The sequence below is a fragment of the Carica papaya genome, chromosome 5 (assembly GCF_054855325.1).
Source record: "Carica papaya isolate Zhongbai chromosome 5, ASM5485532v1, whole genome shotgun sequence".
Taxonomy (NCBI): domain Eukaryota; kingdom Viridiplantae; phylum Streptophyta; class Magnoliopsida; order Brassicales; family Caricaceae; genus Carica; species Carica papaya.
Window position 1 is genome coordinate 13,604,803 of NC_142313.1, and position 22,291 is coordinate 13,627,093.

A 22,291-nucleotide genomic window follows, 5' to 3' on the forward strand; every position below is an offset into this window, starting at 1 on the left:
GCTGTAAATATGTGGTGGTTTAGCAAGCTGCAAATATGTCGAATATTGAAATGAACTTGTTTTTCTATAGTGGTAGTCAGGAATCCATATTGCGCTCAGTAGATAAGCCTTGGAACAGCTTCGCACAAAGAATAGATAAAAAATGAGAAACCATAAGCTTGTTTCATATTTGTTTGATTTTATCAATTCTATGCATCATTGATATGAATGTTTGATATTATCAATTTTTTAAATAAATGAAAATGTTTTCTTTATTATTGAAATGGACCCCATGTGATGATCTTCAACGGTAAGAGATTTATGGTATATCTCTTTAAAGATTAAGCACTTTTAAAATCTTAGAAATATTATTTAAATATTATTTTTCTTATTGAGTTCTTTTGTCTCTTCAGGATTACTTCGATAGGCTAGGCGGTTGGAAATTGAAGCTCCAGGGATAAAGTCAATATGATGTTCAATCCCTCGTAGTGATGGTAAACCATCCGAAATATCCTCTTGGAACAAATCTTCATATTCTTTTAAAAGAGCGAAAACAGAACTAGACAAAAAAGTATCAAGGTCAAAAAAATTTAGATAAACTTCCTTATACCGAGGGTACAATTAAGCTTTACTTCTCACAGATTGTTTTCCTTACTTCTCTCTCTCTCACATATAAACACTCTTTTCTTTTTTCTCTCTCACTCTCTCTCATTGGGCCTCCTTTATTTTTTTTTGGGCCTCTTTTACACTCAGTGGGCTTTCTTTATTATCTTTTTCAGCCTTTTTCTCTCTCAATGGATCATTTTTTTTTCTTTTTGTCCGCTTTTCTTTCTTTTTCTTTTTATTTTTTGAATATTTTTTAAAAGATTTCTTGATTTTGATTTGATCAGCATAGAACTCTTTTGGGGATAGAGGTGTTAAAATATGCTTTACGTCATCTAAACATAAAAATATTGATTTCTGAACCCACAATGATGTACCTGTCTATCAAACTACCATGGTCATCTAAGAAGGATATGACTAACGTGTATGGGAACGACATCACAGCATACCTCATCTTTATACTTGCATATGGAGAAGAGAATATTGACTTACTTGTGTACCCTGACTTCTCAACACTCATTAAGCCAATGTAATCTATAAGTGTTAAAGTGTTTTTTACAAGATAACACTAACTTGTCAACTAGCAAGGTACTGGTGACATTAACACAAATGCCTCTATTTATGATCAGACTACATATGTTTTCATTTATATCATATCTGGCTGGAATATATTCTCTCTTTTATAGTTGTTTGTCTCTTTAGATTGTATATTTAGGGCTCTCTGGATAACTAATATCTCATCTTGCATTGGCGCTACTAAATTGTCTTCACAATCATTTAGTGATGTTCTAATATCATCATCACTATTGTACTCACTGATAGTCTTTATCTCACCATTACCTCGCAATAACATGATATTTTTTTTGGGGCATTATGACGCGATGTGTCTAACTCCAATGCATCTAAGACACTTAATATAACTTGGTCTTTGAGTTGCAGTAGGTGCTTTAGGGTTACTTTTAAATTCAGTAGAGTTGGGCTTGTCCCTCATTTCTTGGAATCTCTTTCTTTCTTCCTTTTTGGGCCATCTAGAACTAAACTGAGGGGTAGACTGAGAATTACTTCTAGAAAAACCTCTATACTTCAGATGTTTCTCAATCTTCATAGCCATGTGTATCATCTCATCTAGATCTATGTAGTGATGCAATTTCACAGCATTGAAAATGTCTCTATTCAGAGCACTTACAAATCTAGTCACGGTGGCTTATAGACTCTCATAAAATATGGCCCTAATCATTACCATCTCTATCTCCTTGTGGTAATCATCCACCGAGAGGGATCCCTGGATCAATCTATGAAGCTTTTGATGCAATTCTCTATCATAATAAGATAGGACAAACCTCTTTCTCATAATAGACTCAATCTCTCTTCAGGTGGATACAAGTTGGTCTCCATCTATTCTCTTGAGGGCAGTCACTTGATCCCACCAAACAAGTGCATAATATGTGGACTCGACTACTACTATCTTTACTTTCTTGGCTTCACTATAGTTGTGGCAGAAAAAGATTAACTCTACCTTCGGTTCCCACCCGAGGTAGGTCTTTTAATCATTCATTTATCTAAACAGGGTTATCTACATCTTGATTGATCTGATGTCATCATTTTCTTTGGACTTATCTTCTATCAACTTCACTATTGTCACCATGGGACTCATCATCATCCTAGTAGTATAGGTGTCTGGGATGGCTACAGTTCCTTCGTCCATCTCTCTCATCCATCCTTATTGTTTTACCTTCAATGGCTAAGCTTAGTCTATTGTACATGTCATCCATCCCAGCCTCTGTGTATTCTTCTAAGGTCATAGGTTCATTGGTTTCAATAGGTTGTGACAAATCTACCAAAAGATGTTAATGGAAAAAGAAATCACTCCCTCACAATCACTCGTGTTTACCTTTCCTGTCTTCTTTTGTCAAGTTAAGTGTTAGAATTAGATCTTTTGAATCAAGACAAGCAATATTATCTTTAAGACTCAGCAAAGAATCCTAAAAAGGCTCTTGTTCTCTAAAAGTTCAACAATATGCACACAGAAGAAGAATATGTGATGCTCTTATACTTATAGCGAAATAGTCAGGATGGAACTTAAGCACTTAGATGCATAATGAAACTTAAACACTTAAGAAAGAATGAAACTAGGAGTAGAAAAAGACAATTCTAGACTTAAATCGTCAAGGGTATGATTAATCTCTATGGATATAATTGGAATATTATACCTAATTATTCTATCCCAATGACAGCTGCACTTTATGACTCACTTGAGTTTTTATGATGCAGACACTAATGCAAAATATTGAATGTAATGTCGTAAGAAAAAAAGGGAGTCATGCACCTTTTTGAATTTTGATCTGGTGGTTGATCGGCCTTGCTTGGATTGATACTTGATCTTGGAATTTTCTACTTCAGGATTTTTTTCTCTCTCTTTTTTTTTTCTTTATCTTCTTTTTTTTTTTACTCTCTTTTTTTTTTGCTACAACAACAACAATAAAGAAATTCCTTGAAAAGAAATTAGATGAATTAGCATCGTATATAACAAGTGCTAATTTTTATGCAAAAACTAAATGGAAGGTAGTTAATAAAAAAAAAATAGTAGATTTACCGGAGCCTAAACTCTGATACCAACTGATACAAAATCTGAGACCAACAACGCAATCCAAAATCCCGTATATACATCAATAACCATAAACTAAAAACCCTAAGTAAACCTGATGCGGGAGGGTACAGGAAGAATCGAATAAACTCCTATAACTCAGTCAACGTATGCAATACCGAAACTTAATCGCCTAAAAATCCCTCCCTCTAAATGAATCTACAATCCTAAAAGGAAAGCAAAAACAAATAATAGGAAAAAAAAATTTTTTAAAAAAAGAAAATTGCCACAGACTTATCGATAAATTGATCCCCGCTCCTTGGCTCAATAAGACTTCTGAGGACTTCTACTTCTCAAAGAACTTGAAGAAGTTAAAAAATTAGTGAAATGCTAAGTCTTAAAGAAAAGCCAAAACTTTTAATTTTATTTCTCTCAAATGAATTATGTTTACAACCTATAGGCTAAGGCCTATTTATAGGCTTTTTCCAAGATAAATCTACTTGATTACAATCACTTAGAAATTAATAAAATAATATCTTAATAAAATTCTATCTTTATATAGGATAATTACAAAATAAAATATTATTTTATCCCAATCTAATTATAAGATAAATAATTAAATAATTCTAAGGGATAGATTTGTATTAACATAATAATAAATAAATTAATAAAATAATTACAAATTATCCCATGTGAATTTTGGATAAAAGCTCATAAAAAATATGTAATTTAAAAGAATCCTTATAAAAAAGGGAGAAGAAAAAGGACTCACACAAGGTCTGCCATGTGGCAGCAGCTGGGTCATGGGTCGTTGTAGGAAAGAGACGCAAGTTGCACGAATGGGTTGTCCGCACGGGTTGGCCCCTTTTGTGGGTTAGGTCCGCGTGTGGTTTAGGCCGCATGCTAGGTGCGGGTTCATGGTTGGCCTGCTTGGATGCCTAGGCGGGTCAGCTGGGTCCGCATGCGGGCCACTTTACAGGCCAGTTGGGTCAAGTGGGCTGGGCAATAGTCCTGCCTTAACCCGCGTGTGGGCGAGCCTTGTTGCGCACATTCGTGTGTTGCGTGCATGGTTACCTCACACACGTGCATGGGCTGCGCATGAGGGTGGCTTGTATTGGTCGACTGTGACATCCCAAATGCTAATTAAAGCATAAAGGTGCCAGATATATAAACAGATACGAGTGCATATAAGATAAATATATGCAACGAAATAAATAATTACAATCCCTTACAAATATAATAGAGTTCCATACATATAATATTGAGGTGGAAACAAAATTAAATACAAGCCTCTATAAAAGATGGACGCATCAAAGTGCGGGACAAAATATGCACTCATAACGGTTCATGTATTTACGGGATCCTTGAAGGCTTCAAGGGGTACATCAACAATCGGTTCCTCACTATCGTCCTCATTTAAGGGGGGCATAGAAAGGAAAAAGTTCCATATACTTAGTAAGGAACACAATATTTAAATAGCATCACTAAGATTTTAAAAGTAATTAAAAAACTGAAATAAAGTACCATAATTACTCAACATCGGGAATCATGTCTGGGGTCCATTTATTAATTATGAAATAAATTTATTTTATTAAAGAAAATATCAAATCTATCATGTTAATCAAATCAATAATGCTGAAATAGAGAAAATCAAAACAAATCATGACATGTTCTTTATTTCATTTTTATTCTTCGCGCGAAATTGTTCCAACTTCCATCTACTGAGGGCAATATGGATTCTTGACTGCTCATGTGGAATGACCCAATTCATTACATATTATATCAATAATTTGTAGCTTGCCAGACCATGACACATTTATGACCACAGTCGTGCCAACCACAATGGTCCTACATGTAAACTATGGTTACCATCGTACTTCACCAAAGATGACCCCTACAATCATATCGCATCACCACTCTCGTCAGAGGGTACGCCGCCATCAATAGGGAGCAATCCTATCACGTCTTTTCAAACCAGATAGGGGGAGAAACAGAAATTCCTCAAAGATAAAAAGACTAACAAAATATTTTATGAACCATGAATGCTAAGTTCAATACATATTTTTCATGCTTGAAATATAACATCATGCTCGTTACCTTACCATCGTATAATACATCATACATCAACATTTATCACATGCAAATAATTGGTTTCCATACGTTCATATAAACATGCCTTAACACATATTAATTATATGAAATTATATAAAATTAAGCATGCAACCAATTAATTAAATTTTTATTTATTTAATCTAAAAATACTTCTTAGTATCTTAAAAATAAATACTAAATTTCTTATTGAAACCTTGAAATTTTTCTACGTCTTTCTTTCTTCTAATTCTTCCCCTTCTCTCTCTAGCTTACTCTTTCTCTCTCTAAAACTCTTTGGTGGATGGAAGAATAAAGTTGGAGTGGTGAGGAAATAGTGAAGAAGGGTCCATATTTATAGAAAATGAGGACCGTTAGATTTGTACCAAGTACTGAAATCTTGCGAAGAGAGAGAAAAGTAAAAATGACTTGATGTGACACGATGACTAACGGACATGACTGATGAATGGATGACATTACGACAGCAACGTGACAGTAGTGCAAAAACTGGCGGCATGCCACCCAAATAACGACAGTGTTTCGCCCAAATAATGGCGGCACACCACCCAACTGAAAGTGGCACACTGCCCAACTAACGGCGCACGCTACCCATGGGGGTGGTGCGTACTGCCCGAGGCAGCACACATAGCCCTAGCTTATCCTGTGCGCAAGCCTACTAAAAGCAGGTGGTGCTTGTATGTGCGGAACCGCACGCTCATTTGTGCGAGATCTGATGTGCACTTGTTTGCATGCTATGTGATGTATGCAGACTGCACGCCTCATTTCCCACGCAGATGGGATGTGCGTGCAGACGCAAGTCCCACATTGGCCGCACGCACGAGGTCCACGCAGGCTGGGGGTCTTTCCCTCGGGCATTTGCTGCAGGATTTTTCTGCCATTTTCTACTCTATTTTTTTTTTGCTTGAAACCTTTTTAAGTTAATTTTAAAAAATAAATTTTAACAAATCAATATTCAAAATAAATTTAAACAATTATTTAAACTAAATAACAAATAAATACAAAAACTCGAAAAAATTAAATTTCATCCAGAAATTAAAGCATGAAATTTTAAAGAGTTCAAATGATCTCAGGGATAGAATAATTAGGAGTTTACAATACAATTAAGCACAAAGGTTTTCGAGGTATTACACCGACTATCTTTTAGGCCGTGAGGCCTTCTCGGGTTAGGCCCAAAGCTTGGACTTCCTTTTGAATCTTCAAGCCCATTAATCTCTCTTGGGCCTTAAGCTTCCTCTGAGCAAACCTGGCCCATGCCTTAGAATAATCCCATTTAGGAAAGTAGTCAGGGATAATTTTACTTTCCTATTCAGGGCGTTCCCATTTAGGAAACACAAAGATGTTGGCATCGCTTTCTTATTTGGGACAAGACCTAAAGTGATTGTTTTGCAGGAATCTAAATTTTCATGAGGTTCCTGCTGGGTGCAGGATTGCATCTTTAGAACTTATTATGGGCTCTCTAAGATCACATCATTCCCCCTTCTTCAAAAAGATTTGCACTCAAATGTTGACTTTTAATAAAAGGAAAAAGGTTAGTGATAACATTAGAAAACACACTATACCTCCCTGACATGTTTATTTATCATTGATGTGCTTTAGGACTTGATTCACAATTCTTCCAGGATCTGGATCAAACTTTCGTAGCCAATATTCTATGGTGATTAGCTATGAGAGGAGAACAGTACAACTAAGTACAGAGTGATCAAGCTTGAAATGGGTCGTCCCATAGGTGAGTACAACGAGACCTCCATTTTCACAACTAGCAATCCTTAACACTCTTTCCCCTTCATCAAAACACTTAGCTATTTTATGTCTCTCAATCTCTCTTAATGGACCATCTTTATTTTCCTTTTAGACTTCTTCAATGTTCAATGGGCCATTAATTTTATTTTTGGCCTTTTCTCTCTCTTTTGCTGTTCTTGAGTATTTATCACAGGACCTTTCTGTCTTAATATGATCTTCATCAACCTCTCTTGGTGATAGAGGCATAAGGACATGATTTAGACCGTCCTTTTCAAATGAATATCGATTGGTGTAGCTGTTATGTTGTATATGTTTGTCAAACATATTTTCCCTTCTCTACTTATATAAAAAGATCCCTTATTTCTAGCACACCAACGCTTCTTTTTTTGACAAGCAAAGTGAAGATAACTAGTAATACATTATACCTACTTCTTTTACTTTCAAACGATGATGTCTTGCTCTCCCTCTGAATGAGAAGTTCACAACATGTTTTCTAAAATTAAAAGTAAAATAAAAACTAGTGATACAGAACTTGACAAGGTATAAGTTTCTTTTCATGATTAATTCATTATTTTCTTTTTTTAATACATGAATTGATCGATGCGAAGGATTTAAAAAGTTCATATCTTAGAGTTTAATTAAACTTCAAATTCCCCCTTTTTTGATAATTTTTCTTTATTTTTTCTATAATTTTCTTAGTCCATTAATGTCTTATTAAGTTGTTTATATGGTAATACATTTATGGTTAAGAAAGTTCAGACATACTCAATTGACTTGGGCAAACCCTCCCAAACTCACCCTAGTTCTTTCTCTTAAAAGATCAAAGGCAGGTTGAACATATTAGATCCATTTTTTTTCTTAAAGCATGATGAGTAGACTTCTGATTCGATATTAAAAGCCCATCTAAACTCAACATAATTATATATAATATCTTTTTAATTTTGATAAGAAATACAATGTATATTTCAATTTGATAATTTATAACATATTTTTAATTTTAATTAAATATATATTTTAATTTTATTTATATATATAAATTCCTTAAAAAATGTAAAATATTCACTTTTTTAGAATATATATGTTATGTAAACAAGATGCTTACATACATAGAAAAAATACGAGTACCAATTTGAACAGTAAATCGTTTGGAGATTCTTTTACCCCAAAAAGGATGAATACATCTTTATAAGCGGATGTAGTGACACATTAAATAAGGTTGTTTAGGTAATCCAATAATATTTTCCCTTCTCAACCTATAAAAAGGGTCCCTTCCTTCTTTGGCACCAAGCCCTCCTCCCTTTTTGAAAAAAAAAATTGAAGATAACAAGTAATACATTATACCTAGGTCTTTTACTCTCAATCGACAATGTCTCAGTCTCCAATTGAACAAAAAGTTCATAACATGTTTTCTGAAATTGAAAGTAGAATCGACACAAACGATACAGAAGTTAACAAGGTATAAGTTTCTCTTCATGATCAATTCATTATTTTCTTTTCTTAATACATTAATTGATCGAAATGAATGATATAAAAAATCTTGTGTTAGAGTTTAATTAAACCTTATATTTCCCATTTTTGATAAATTTTCTTTATTTTTCCTAAACTTGTCTTCCTCCATTAACATCTTATTCAATTGTTTATGTCGTAATTCATTTATGGTTAGGAAAGTTTTGACATACCTAACTGACTAGACCCAACCCTCCAAAAGCCACCCTAGTTCTTTCACCCAAAACAAAGGTAGGAAGGACATATTAGATCTATTTTCTGTCTCAAAGCATGATGAGTTGACTTCTGATTCGATATTAAAAGCCTATGTAAACTCAACATAGTTACATGTAATATAGTTTTAATTTTAATAAGAAATATAATATATATTTTAATTTTTTGTATATAACATACTTTTGATTTTAATTAAATATTTTTTTTAATTTTATTGATATATATAAATACTTTAAAAAATGTAATATATTCTCACTTTTTTATATATATGCTACATTAAGTAGTTGCTTACATAAAGAACAAAAATATAACTATCAATTAGTAGATTTTTTTCCCAAAAAAGAATGAATACTTCTTTATATTTGGATGCAACAACACTTTAAATAATGTTATTTATGTAATTCAATAATATCTTCCTTTCTCTACCTACATAAAAGGGTCTCTTCCCTCTTGTGCACCAACTTGTCTTCCCCTTTTGACAAGCAAAGTTAAAATACCCAGTAATACATTGTATCTAGTTCTTTTCCTCTCAATCGACGATGTCTCGCTCTCCATCTTAACAAGATGGTCGTAATATGTTTTCTGAGATTGAAAAAGGAATCGACACTAGCAATATAGAAGTTAACAAGGTATGAGTTTCTCCTCATTATTAATTTATGTTTTTAATGCATGAATTGATTGATGGGAAGGATATAAAAAAATCATGTGTTAGAGAGTAATTAAACTTCAAATTCCCCATTTTTTTATCAACTTTCTTTATTTTTGCTAAAAGTTTCTTACTCCATTAACATCTTATTGAGTTGTTTATCTAGTACTTCATTTATGGTTAAAAAAGTTCGGACATGCCTAATTAACTTGATCCAACCCTCCAAAACTAGCCCAGTTCTTTCACTCAAAAGATCCAAGGAAGGTAGGATAGATTGGATCAATTTTTTTAATGCATGACGAATTGAATTTATTAGATATTAGAAGCCCATCTAAACCCAACATAGTTCAGACATACATAATTGACTTGACCTAACCCTCTAAAACTCGCCCTTCTCCTTTCTCTTAAAAGATCCAAGACAGCTAGGACATATTATATTTATTTTTCTTCTTAAAGCATGACGAGTCGACTTCTGATTTGACATAAAAAATCAATCTAAACCCAACATAGTTTTATATAATATATTTTTAATCTTAATAAGAAATATAATATATATTTTAATTTAGTATATATAATATATTTTTACTTTTACTTAAATATATATTTTAAAACTTTATTGATATACATAAATGCTTTAAAAAATGTTATATATTCTCACTTTTTATAATATATATGCTACATTAACTAGTTGCTTACATAAAAAACATACATGTAAAGATTAGGAAATTTTTTTACCAAAAAAAAAGAATGAATACTTCTTTATATATAGATGTAGTGAGACTTTAAAGAAGGTCATTTAGGTAATTCAATAATATCTTCCCTTCTCGACTATATAAAAGAGTCACTTCCTTCTTACGCACCAACCCCCCCTCCCCCCCCCCCCCCCCCCCTTGACAAGCAAAGTCAAAATACCTAGTAATACATTGTATCTAGTTCTTTCACTCTCAATTGACGATGTCTCACTCTATATCTGAACAAGAAGTTTGCAACATGTTTTCTGAAATTAAAAGCATAATTGACATTGGGGATATAAAATTTGACAGGGTATGAGTTTCTTCTCATTATTAATTAATTATTTTCTTTTTTTTAATACATGAATTGATCGATGCGAAGGAAATCCAACAAATCATGTGTTAGAGTTTAATTAAACTTCAAATTCACCATTTTTGATTTTTTTTTCCTAAAATTTTCTTAGTCCCTTCTCTACCTATATAAAAGGGTCCTTTCTTTCTAGCACATCAATTTCTCCCCCCTTTTTCACAAGTGAAGTCAAAATACCAAATTATACCTTTTATCTAGTTCTTTTACTCTCAATTGGCGAGGTCTCGCACTCCATTTGAACAAGTAGTTCACAATATATTTTTGAAATTGAAAGTAGAATCAACACTAGCGATACAGAGGTCGATAAGGTATTAGTTTCTCCTCATTATTAATTTATTGTTTTTTTAATGCATGAATTGATTGATGTGATGAATATAAAACAAATCATCTATTAGAGTTTAATTAAACTTTAAATTTCCTATTTTTGATAAATTTTCTTTATTTTTCCTAAAATTTTCTTACTCCATTAACGCCTTATTAAGTTGTTTATATGGTAATTCATTTATGATTAAGAAAGTTCATACATACTTAATTGATTTGACCCATCCCTCTAAAGCTCGCCCTAGTTCTTTCGCTTAGAAGATCTAAAGAAGGTTGGATAGATTAGATCAATTTTTTAAAGCATGACGAATCAAGTTTACTTAGAGATTAGAAGTCATCTAAACCCAACATAGTTTGGACATTCTAAATTGACTTGACCCAACCATCCAAAACCTGCCCTAGTTCTTTCGCCCAAATAATCTAAGACAAGTAGGACATATTAGATTTATTTTCTTTTTTAAAGCATGATGAGTTGACTTCTGATTACATATTAAAAATCCATCTAAACTTGACATAGTTATATATAATATATCTTAATTTTAATAAGAAATATAATATATATTTTAATTTTAATTAAGTAGATTTTTTTAATTTTATTGAGATATATAAATGCTTTAAAAAATCTAATATATTCTCATTTTTTTATAATATATATGCTACACTAACTAGCTATTTACATAAAATACAAAAATACAAGTACTGATTAGGAGATTTTTTACCCAAAAAATAGGATGAATACTTCCTTATATGCGGATGTAGTACAAATTTAAATCAGGTTATTTAGGTAATTCAATAATATTTTCCCTTCTCTACCTATACAAAAGGGTCCCTTCCTTCTTGTAGACCAAACCCCTCCTTCCCTTTTGACAAGCAAAGTCAAATACCCAGTAATACATTGTATTTAGTTCTTTTACTCTTAATCGATGATGTCTCGCTCTCCATCTGAACAAGAAGTTTGCAACATGTTTTTTTAAAATTGGAAGTAAATTCGACACTAGCAATACAGATTTTGACAAGATATGAGTTTTTCATCATCATTAATTCATTATTTTCTTTTTTAACACATGAATTGATCGATGGGAAGGATTAAAAAAAATCACGTGTTGGAGTTTAATAAAACTTCAAATTCTCTGTTTTTGACAAATTTTCTTCATTTTCCTACAATTTTCTTACTCCATTAACATCTTATTATGTTGTTAATTCATTAATTCATTTATGATTAGGAAAGTTTGAACATACCTAATTGACTAGACCTAACCATCCAAAACCCAACCTAGTTCTTTTATTCAAAAGATCCAAGGAAGGTGGGATAGGTTGGATTAATTTTTTTAAAGCATGATGAGTTGAGTTTTGATTAGATATTAGAAGCCTGTCAAAATCCAACACAGTTTGGACATGGCTAAATGATTTGGAACCACCCTCCACAACTCGCTTTAGTTCTTTCATCTAACATATCCAAGGTAGATAGGACATATTAGATTCTATTTTCTTTCTTAAAGCATGAGCAATTGTCTTCTGGTTCAACATTAAAAGCCCATCTAAACTTGATATAATTATATATATTATATTTTTAATTTTAATAAGAAATATAATATATATTTTAATATGGTATATATAATATATTTTTAATTTTAAGTAAATATATTTTTAACTCTATTGATATATATAAATGCTTTAAAAATGTAGTATATTCTCACCTTGTTATTTTACATATGTTACATTAACTAGTTCCTTACATATACAGGCAAAATACAAATATCAATTAGAAGATTTTTTCCCAAAAAAAGGATTAATATTTTCTCTTCTCGACCAATATAAAAGTGTCCATTCTTTCTTGTGCACCAACCCCTCCCCCTTTTTGAAAACCAAGGTCAAATACATAGTAATACATTGCATCTAGTTCTTTTACTCTCAATCGGCGATGTCTCGCTCTCCATCTAAACAAGAAGTTCGCAACATGTTTTCTGAAATTGAAAATAGAATTGACACTAGTAATATAGAAGTTGATAAGGTATTAGTTTCTCCTCATTATTACTACGTTATTTTCTTTTTTTAATACATGAATTGATCGATGTGATTGATGTAAAAAAAATCATGTGTTAGAGTTCAATTAAACTTCAAATTCCCATTTTTGATAAATTTTCTTTATTTCTCCTAAAATTTTGTTACTCCATTAACGTCTTACTAAGTTGTTTTTGTGGTAGTTCATTTGTGGTTAAGAAAATTCGGACATACCTAATTGACTTTACCCAACCCACAAAAATATGCCATTGTTCTATTGCTCAAAAGATCCAAGATAGGATAGATTGGTTCTTTTTTTTTAAAACATGACAAGTCGAGTTTTGATTAGATATTTGAAGCCCATCTACACCCAACATAGTTCAGACATACCTAATTAAGTTGACCCAATCCTCCAAAATTTACCCTAGTTCTTTCACCCAATAGATCCAAGGCAGTTAGGACATATTAGATATATTTTTTTTCTTTAAGCATGATAAGTCGACTAATGATTCGATAGTCAAAGCCCATATAACTAGACATAGTTATATAAAATATATTTTTAATTTTAATAAGAAATATAATATATATTTTAATTTGGATATATATAATATATTTTTAATTTTAATTAAATATATTTTTTAAATTTTATTGATATATCTAATTGCTTTAGAAAATATAAAATATTCTCACTTTTTTATAATATGTTTTCTATATTAACAAGTTGTTTACATAAATTAAAAAAAATATAAGTATTGATTAGGAGATTTTTAACCCAAAAAAATTATGAATACTTCTTTATATGTGGATATAGTGACACTTTAAATAAGGTTATTTAGGTAATTCAATATATCTTCCATTCTCTACCTATATAAAAGGGTCCCTTCATTCTTGCGCACCATCCACTCCTTTTGACAAACAAAGTCAAAATATCAAGTAATAAATTGTATTTTGTCCTTCTATTCTCAATCAATGATGTGTCACTCTCCATCTAAACAAGAAGTTTGCGACATGTTTATAAAATTGAAAGTAGAATCGATACTAGCAATACAGAATTTTACAAGTTATGAGTTTCTCATTATTAAATCATTATTTTCTTTTTTAATACATGAATTGATCGATGCAAAGAATATAGAAAAATCACATATTAAAGTTTAATCAAACTTCAAAATTCTCCATTTTTGACAAATTTTCATCATTTTTCCTATAATTTTCTTACTTCATTAACGTCTTATTATGATGTTAATTTGGTAATTCATTTATAGTTAAGAAATTTTGGATGTACCTAATTGACTTGACTCAACCATCCAAAACCCACCCTAGTTCTTCGCTCAAAAGATCCAAGGAAGGTGGGATAGGTTCAATCAATTTTTTTTTAAAGCATGACGAGTTCAGTTTTGATTAGATATTTGAAGCCCATCTACACCCAACATAGTTCTAACATACCTAATCGAGTTGACCCAATCCTTCAAAATCCGTCATAATTCTTTCGCCCAAAAGATCCAAGGTAGGTAGGACATATTAGATCTTTTTTTGTTTTTTAAAGCATGTTAAGTTGACTTCTAATTCAATATTAAAAGCCTATCTAAACCAAACATAGTTATATATAATATATTTTAATTTGGTATATATAATATATTTTTAATTTTAATTAAATGTATTTTTTAATTTTATTAATATATAAAAATGCTTAAAAAATGTAATATATTTTAACTTTTTTATTATATATATATGCTACATTAACTAGTTGCTTACAGAAAGAGCAAAAATACAAGTATCGATTAGAAGAGTTTTTACCCAAAAAAGGAATAATACTTCTTTATTTGTGAATGTAGTGACACTTTAAATAATGTTATTTACGTAATTCAGTAATATATTCCCTTCTCTACTTATATAAAAGGGTCCCTTCTTTCTTGCGCATCAATAAGTCCCCTTTTTTTGACAAATGAATTCAAAATACCAAGTTATAGATTGTTTCTAGTTCTTTTACTCTCAATCGATGATGTCTTGCGCTCTATCTAAACAAGAAGTTCGTAATATGTTTTCTTAAATTGAAAGTAGAATCGACCCTAGCAATACAGAGGTTGACAATGTATTAGTTTCTCCTCACTATTAATTCATTATTAATTTTTAATACATGAATTGATCGATGCAAAGAATAAAAAAAATCATTTGTTAGAGTTTAATTAAAATTAAAATTTCTTATTTTTGATAAATTTTCTTTATTTTTCTTAAAATTTTCTTACTCCATTAATATCTTATTAAGTTATTTATGTGGTAATTCATTTGTGGTTAAGAAAGTTTGGACATACCTAATTGACTTGACCAAACCCACTAAAATAAACCCTAGTTTTTTTGCTCAAAAGATCCAAGGAAGGGAAGATAGATTGGATAATTTTTTTAAAGCATGATGAGCCAAGTTCTGATTAGAGATTAGAAACCCATCTAAACCCAACATAGTTTAGACATACCTAATTGACTTGACCCAACTTTCCAAAACCTGCCGTAGTTCTTTAGCCCAAAAGATCTAAGATAGGTAGGACATATTAGATCTATTTTTCTTCTTAAAGCATGATGAGTCAACTTTTGATTTAGTATTAAAAGCCCATCTAAACTAGACATAGCTATATACAATAGATTTTTAATTTTAATAAGAAATATAATATATATTTTAATTTGGTATAATATATTTTAACTTTTAATTAAATATTTATTTTAAATTTTATTGATATATAAAAATGCTTTAAAAAATGTAATATATTCACACTTTTTGTAATATATATGCAACATTAACTAGTTGCTAACATAAACAAAAAATATATATTTAGGTAATTCAATAATATATTCCTTTCTCTACCTATATAAGAGAGTCACTTCCTTCTTGCACACTAATCCTTACCCCTTTTTGACAAACGAAGTAGAAATACCAAGTGATACATTGCATCCAGTTCTTTTACTCTCAATCAATAATGTCTCACTCTCCATTTGAATAAGATGTTTGCAACATGTTTTTTGAAATTGAAAGTAGAATCGAAGCTAGAGATACAAAAGTTGACTAGATACGCATTTCTCCTTATTAGTAATTCATTATTTTTTTAATACATGAATTGATTAATGTGAAGGATAAAAAAAAAAATCATGTGTTAGAGTTTAATTAAACATCATTTCCCTTTTTTTGATAAATTTTCTTTATTTTCTCTAAAATTTTCTGACTCCATTAACGTCTTATTAAGTTGTTTATGTAGTAATTCATTTGTGGTTAAGAAAGTTCAGACATACATAATTGATTTGACTCAACCCTCGAAAACCCACCCTAGTTCTTTCGCTTAAAAGATCAAAGGAGGGTACGATAGATTGGATAAATTTTTTAAAGCTGAAGAGTCAAGTTTTGATTAGATATTAGAAGCCCGTAAAAACCCGACATAGTTTGGACATACCTAAATGATTTGAAACAAACCTCTAAAACTCGCTTTAGTTCTTTCGTCCAAAACATCCATGGGAGGTAAGACATATTGGATCTATTTTCTTTTTTAAAGCATGAGGAGTTGATTTTTGATTCAATATTAAAAGCCCATCTAAATCCGACATAGTTATATATAATATATTTTTAATTTTAATAATAAATAAATATATATTTTATGTGACATCCTAAATGCTAATTAAGGTGTGAGAGAGCCAGATATAGAAATAGATTACGAGTGCATGAAAAAAAGTATATGCAACGAAGCAAATTAATACAAATTCCTTACTAAATATATGAGTTCCAATTACACATAAATAATTGAGACAAGAAGTGGCTACAAAATACAAAATATCAAGATACAAAAAGGGCCACTTCTATCATTATGCTATTGGACTCATCAGAGTGCAGGAACAATCATGCACTCAAGGTTTGCAGATCCACAGAATCCTCATAGACTCGAAGGGGTAGGTTAGCTGATGGTTCCTCACTATCTTCCTCATCTGGGGGGACATAGAAAGAGTGAGTTTTATATGCTCAGTAAAAAAAACAATATTTAGATAACATTGTAAGGTTTAAAAGGTGAATAATAACATCATTAATACTTACCATTAGGTCACGTCAGAGGCCTATCTTACCTTATGAAAATAATTTTATTTATTAAGAAAACATCATGCCATAGTCACAATAATCAAAATTAAACATCACACTCAACAATAGAGAAAACCAAATAAATCATGAAATGCTTAGATTTTTCGTGTCATACTTCACGAAGTCATTTTGCTTCCATCTCTGAGGGCAGATACAGATTTTCAACTACCCATGTGGAATGACTAGATCAGATACAGATAACGACAATTTACAAGACACATTTCTGATTTGCCAAATCATGGTAGGACTATAACCATAGTCGTACCGATCATAATGGTCCTATAAGATATTTTATAGCCACGATAGTACTTAGCGAAAGGTGACCCCTAATAGATATTTGCGTCATTGCTCTTGTCAGAGGGTACGCCGTCATCCATAGGGAATAGTCCTCTTACGTCTTTTCAAACTAGATGGGAGAGGGAAAAACAGATACCCCTCATAAATAAAAGCCTAATGAGACACTTGATGCATTATGCATGTCAATACAAAAACATATGTACTTCGTACCATTCAGGCATTTTTTCACTTTTTTTTTTTGTTTTTAATTTTCTAGATAACCTTACAGGTTTCATATTATTTTATTTATATGCAAATTATCAAGTGCCTATATATCACATAACATGCTTGAAATCAAGAACAATTCACTTTATTAAAAACTACTAAACGTAGAACATGCAAATCACACAAAATCACAGACTCATTATTTTAATTTTCTAAAAATACTCCTAAAGACATTTAAAGAAATACTAAATTCCTTACTGAAACCTCAAATTTTTTTCTACACCGTTCTTCTTCTCCACCTCTCTTCTCTCTCTAGATCACTCTCACTCTCTCTCTAAACTCTCATACGGTGGAAGAATTGAAGTGATAAGAAAATGGGAGGAAGGGCCTGTATTTATAAAAAATGGGGGCCGTAGGATTTGTGTTAAGTGTTGAAATGGGAAAGATCAATTTTTCCTCCACCAGGGGGGGCACACCCGAAGTAGCGGCAAGCTGCTCAAGGAGGGCGGCGGCACACAGCCTGAGGCAGCGGTGTGCTTCACCTAGCCGGCGAGTGCTGCAGGTCTAGCCCACTGACACCGAGCTACACTGCTGTGCATAGGGCCTATGGTGTGCTGGGCTACTTTGCACAAGCCTACTGCGCGCAGGCCCCAGACGTGCCGACCTATCCATGTAGGCCTGCCTATGATCGACAAGACGCGCGTGTAGGTTTGGCCTCGTGCCTCGCACGTATGGGACATTCGCACTGTGCGTCATGCACGATGCACGTGGTGCCTGCGCAAGCAACCCTCTCCTGCGGGATTTTTCCCCCTTTTTTGTTTTTCCTAAAAATTAATAATAATAATAATTAAATAAAATCAACATAATTCAAAATAGAATAACAAAATCAACGTAAATCAAAATTACGAATTACGATATAAAGCTACAAAATGAATTTAAATGTGTTCAATATGGCCTGAAGGCTCGAATAAATACAGTTTTTCCAAATACAATTTAGCACAGTGGTGAGCGGGTTGTTACATCACCCCTACCTTAAAAAAATTTAGTCCCTAAATTTATCTCAAACATATCTAGAAACTTTTCCCTCATCTCACTTTCCAACTCCCACGTAGCCTCTTCAGAGTATGGTGTTGCATTGCACCTTCACCATGGAGATCATCTTGTTGCGTAAGAATTTTTCAATCCATCCAAGAATCTCAACAGAGAATTCCTCGTAAGTCATATCAGCTTGTACTTGCATCTCATCGTGAAGAATGATATGAGAAGGGTCAGGATAGTACCTTTTGAGCATAGAGACATGGAAAACGTTATGTAAAGCTGCAAACTTTCAACGCAGAGCAAGGCGGTATGCTACGGGTCCAATGCGCTCCACAATCAAAAAAGGTCCCACATAAAGAGGGCTCAACTTTCCTCTTTTCCTGAACTGCATTTTTTCCTTGTTGGGGAAAACCTTAAGGAATACCTGGTCTCCAATGGCAAATTTCAGGGGTCTCTTACGATTATCAGTGTACCTCTTCTGGCGATTCTAGGCGGTAGTCAAGTTCTTACGAATGATCACGACCTTCTCAATAGTCTCTTGGATGAGATCTGGTCCCAAATTATGCTGTTTTCCAATTTTGCTCCAACACGTAGGAGAATGGTAGGGACTACCATACAGGGTTTCGTGCAGAGTTATGTCAATGCTGGAATGATAACTGCTATTATAAGTAAATTCATACAGGAAAAGATACTCATACTAGTTATCACCAAAGTCAAGGATGCAAGCACGTAACTTTCCTCCAACATCTGGATAGTATGTTCCACTGACCATTAGTTCGGGCATGATAAGCAGTGCTGAAGTACAATACAGACCCAAGAGCTTCCTGTAAGCTGTCCCAAAAGTAGAAAGTGAATCGAGGATCTCGATCAGACACAATGGATGAGGGGACACCATGGAGTCAAACAATTTCATTGATATAAAGGTGGGCTAATTTTTTGATGGATTCAGTGGTCCTGATAGGCAAGAAATAGGCAGTCTTGATTATTTTATCAACGATGACCCAAATAACATTATGACCAAACAAGTCTTGGGTAGTCCGGTGATAAAATCCATGGTCACATGCTCCCACTTCCATTCCAGAATCAAGAGGCCTGGTAACAACCTGCCGAGTCTCTGGTGTTTTACCTTAATCTTTTAGCAGCTAAGGCATCAGGAGATCTAGTCGACAATGTCCTTCTTTATTCTCGGCCATCAGTATTGGTACTTCAGGTCTCGGCATATTTTGGTACTCTCAGGATGGATGGATAGTTTCGAGGCATGGGCAGCCTCGAGAACATCCATCCTGACAGCAATAGGAACCCAAATTCGGTTATGAAATCTAAACAACCCATCGTCTAAGATCTTGAAATTAGGAAACTCATAAGAAGAGAACTTACTCAGACTCTTGATGATTTCTTGGTCTGTGAACTGAGTTTCCAAAATCTTAATGAAAAAATCAAGCAAGGCTTGGATCTGAGTGAGATAAGTACCGTTGCGATAGTAGCTGAGGCAAAGCAACTGCATAGCATCTACTAACTTCCAATTAGAGGCCATGGTTTGGGCCAACACTGCAAACTCCTTTCGGCTCAGTGCATCAATGACTACATTTCTTCTATCGATATGGTAGATGATCTTGCATTCATAGTCCTTCAAAAGACCCATCCAACATCTTTGTCTCATGTTTAACTCCCTCTGCGAGAAAATGTATTTTAAACTTTTGTGGTCAATATAAATCTCAAAGTTCTGACCAAATAGTTAATGATGCCATATCTTCAAGGCAAAGATGATGGCTACCAACTCTATGTCATGAGTAGGGTAGTTTTCCTCATGGAGTTTCAATTATCGAGATCCATAAGCGACCACTCTACCATGTTGCATCAAAACGCATACCAAGCTAATATGAGATGCATCACATTAGACCTGAAATCTTCTTGTGTTGTCAGGGAGGATCAACACCGAAACAGAGGTAAGATGACGTATTAATTCCATAAAGCTTTCACTACATTTGTAATTCTAGATAAATGGTATGCCCTTTCGAGTGAGTCGAGTCAGCAGAGTAGCAATCTTAGAAAATTCATTAATAAATCACCGATAGTAACCTATGACATCCCAAGTGCTAACTGAGGAAAATGGATGTCATATACAGATTTAGAATAAGGAGTGCATGATAAAATTTATGTAGCAGAACAAAATCATTACAAATTACTTACAAATATATATGAGTTCCAATACATATACTGAGGCTAGAAGTGGCTGCAAAGTACAAAACAAAATATAAGGGCCACTTCTTTCACTATGCTATTGGACTCATCAGAGTATGAAAACTGTCATGCACTCAGACTTGTGGATCCACGGGATCCTCATAGACTTCAAAGGGTAGGTCAGCCTGTGGTTCCTCACTTTCTTCCTCATCTGAAAGGGCATGGAAAGAGTGAGTTTCATATACTCAGTAAGGAAAATAATATTAAATTAACATCATAAGATTTCAAAAGTTAATTATTTTATCTTACCATTTAACTTCCTCATTTACCTATCTCACATTATAGAAAATCATTTATTTGTTAAGAAAATGATACATTAATACATAAAATCAAACATACATCATGTTGGATAATAGAGAAAATAAAAAAATCATGAAATGCTCATATTTTTGTGTCATGCTTCGCGAAGTCATTACAACTTCCATCTCTGAGGGTAGATACAGATACAACAATTTGCTCAGGCTCATTTTCAACTGGCTAAACCATGGTACGATCTATAACCATGATCGTATAAGCCATAATGGCCCTAATAGATATCTATAATCATGACATTACTTAACCGTGCTCGGTAAGCGCACTCAAGCCCCAGGTGCACAGGGCCTACCTGTGCAGGCTTGCTGTACGAACAACGCGTGCACAGTGTGAGGCGCTTATCCGAGTGTGAGGTGATGCACGGATGGCCCACCTGCGCGCGACGAGACATGCACAAGTCCTGACCCTGTGCTGTACGTGCAGACGAGATGTGCACGATGTGTGCACATCGTGTGCATGCGTGCGTGCGAAGAGGACGTGCGCGCTATGTGCACCTCCCGTGCGTGTGGGCAGATGGGACATGCACGGTGTCCGCACAGTGCCTAGCACCCGTGTGAGCGACCAGACTCCTTGGGGGATTTTTCCTGCAGGATTTTCTTTCCGATTCATCATTTTTTGATTTTTTTCTCAATTTTCATATTTAATTTAAATGAGTTAGAATAAAATTATTTAAAATAAATTAAAATAAAATTAGATAAAAATTAAATAAATAAAAAAAAATCAAAATTACAAATTACAATAAATATTAAGCAGCATATATTAATTAAGTTTAACGCGACCAAAGGCCCGAATAAATAGGGTTTCCAAATCATTTTAGTACAGTGATGGGCGGGGTGTTACATAACCTACCAAGCTTAGGAAACTACGTATCTTGCCACAGTGCATTTGATCACTATTTCAACCTTGGCTGGATCCACGGAAACGCCTTCACTTGAAATCACATGACCGAAGAAGGAAACTTGATCCAACCAAAAGGAGCATTTCCTAAGTTTAACATATAGCTAGTTCTGGTGAAGTGTTCCCAACACTTCAGCAAGTGGACCGTATGTTCCTCCAGGTTCTTAGAGTATAATAAGATTTCATCAATGAATATGATAATGTATTGATCCAGTGAATGTCAAAAAACCCTGTTTATGAGGTCTATGAAGGTAGTAGGGGCATTAGTTAACCCGAACTGTAGCACCCGGAAAGGAGGAGAAAAAAAAAAAAAAAAAAAAAAAAAAAAAAAAAAAGGGCGGCCACGTCAGCAGCCACGTCAGCAGGCCCGGTCAGCAGTCCCGGCCAACCA

General features: G+C 33.2%; 1 protein-coding gene across 1 annotated transcript; it reads right to left on the reverse strand.

Annotated features, from left to right (window-relative positions):
• Nucleotides 1–19,642: 19,642 nt before the first annotated feature.
• On the reverse strand, nucleotides 19,643–20,110 carry LOC148253766 (uncharacterized). Its single transcript, XM_088220490.1, has one exon. It carries the CDS (start codon nucleotides 20,108–20,110, stop codon nucleotides 19,643–19,645), a length of 468 nt encoding a protein of 155 aa, XP_088076616.1.
• Nucleotides 20,111–22,291: the final 2,181 nt, after the last annotated feature.

Bases quoted from the DNA above. Each gene is read 5' to 3' on its own strand.
- LOC148253766 (XM_088220490.1), bottom strand. From the start codon at position 20,110: ATGAGACAAAGATGTTGGATGGGTCTTTTGAAGGACTATGAATGCAAG.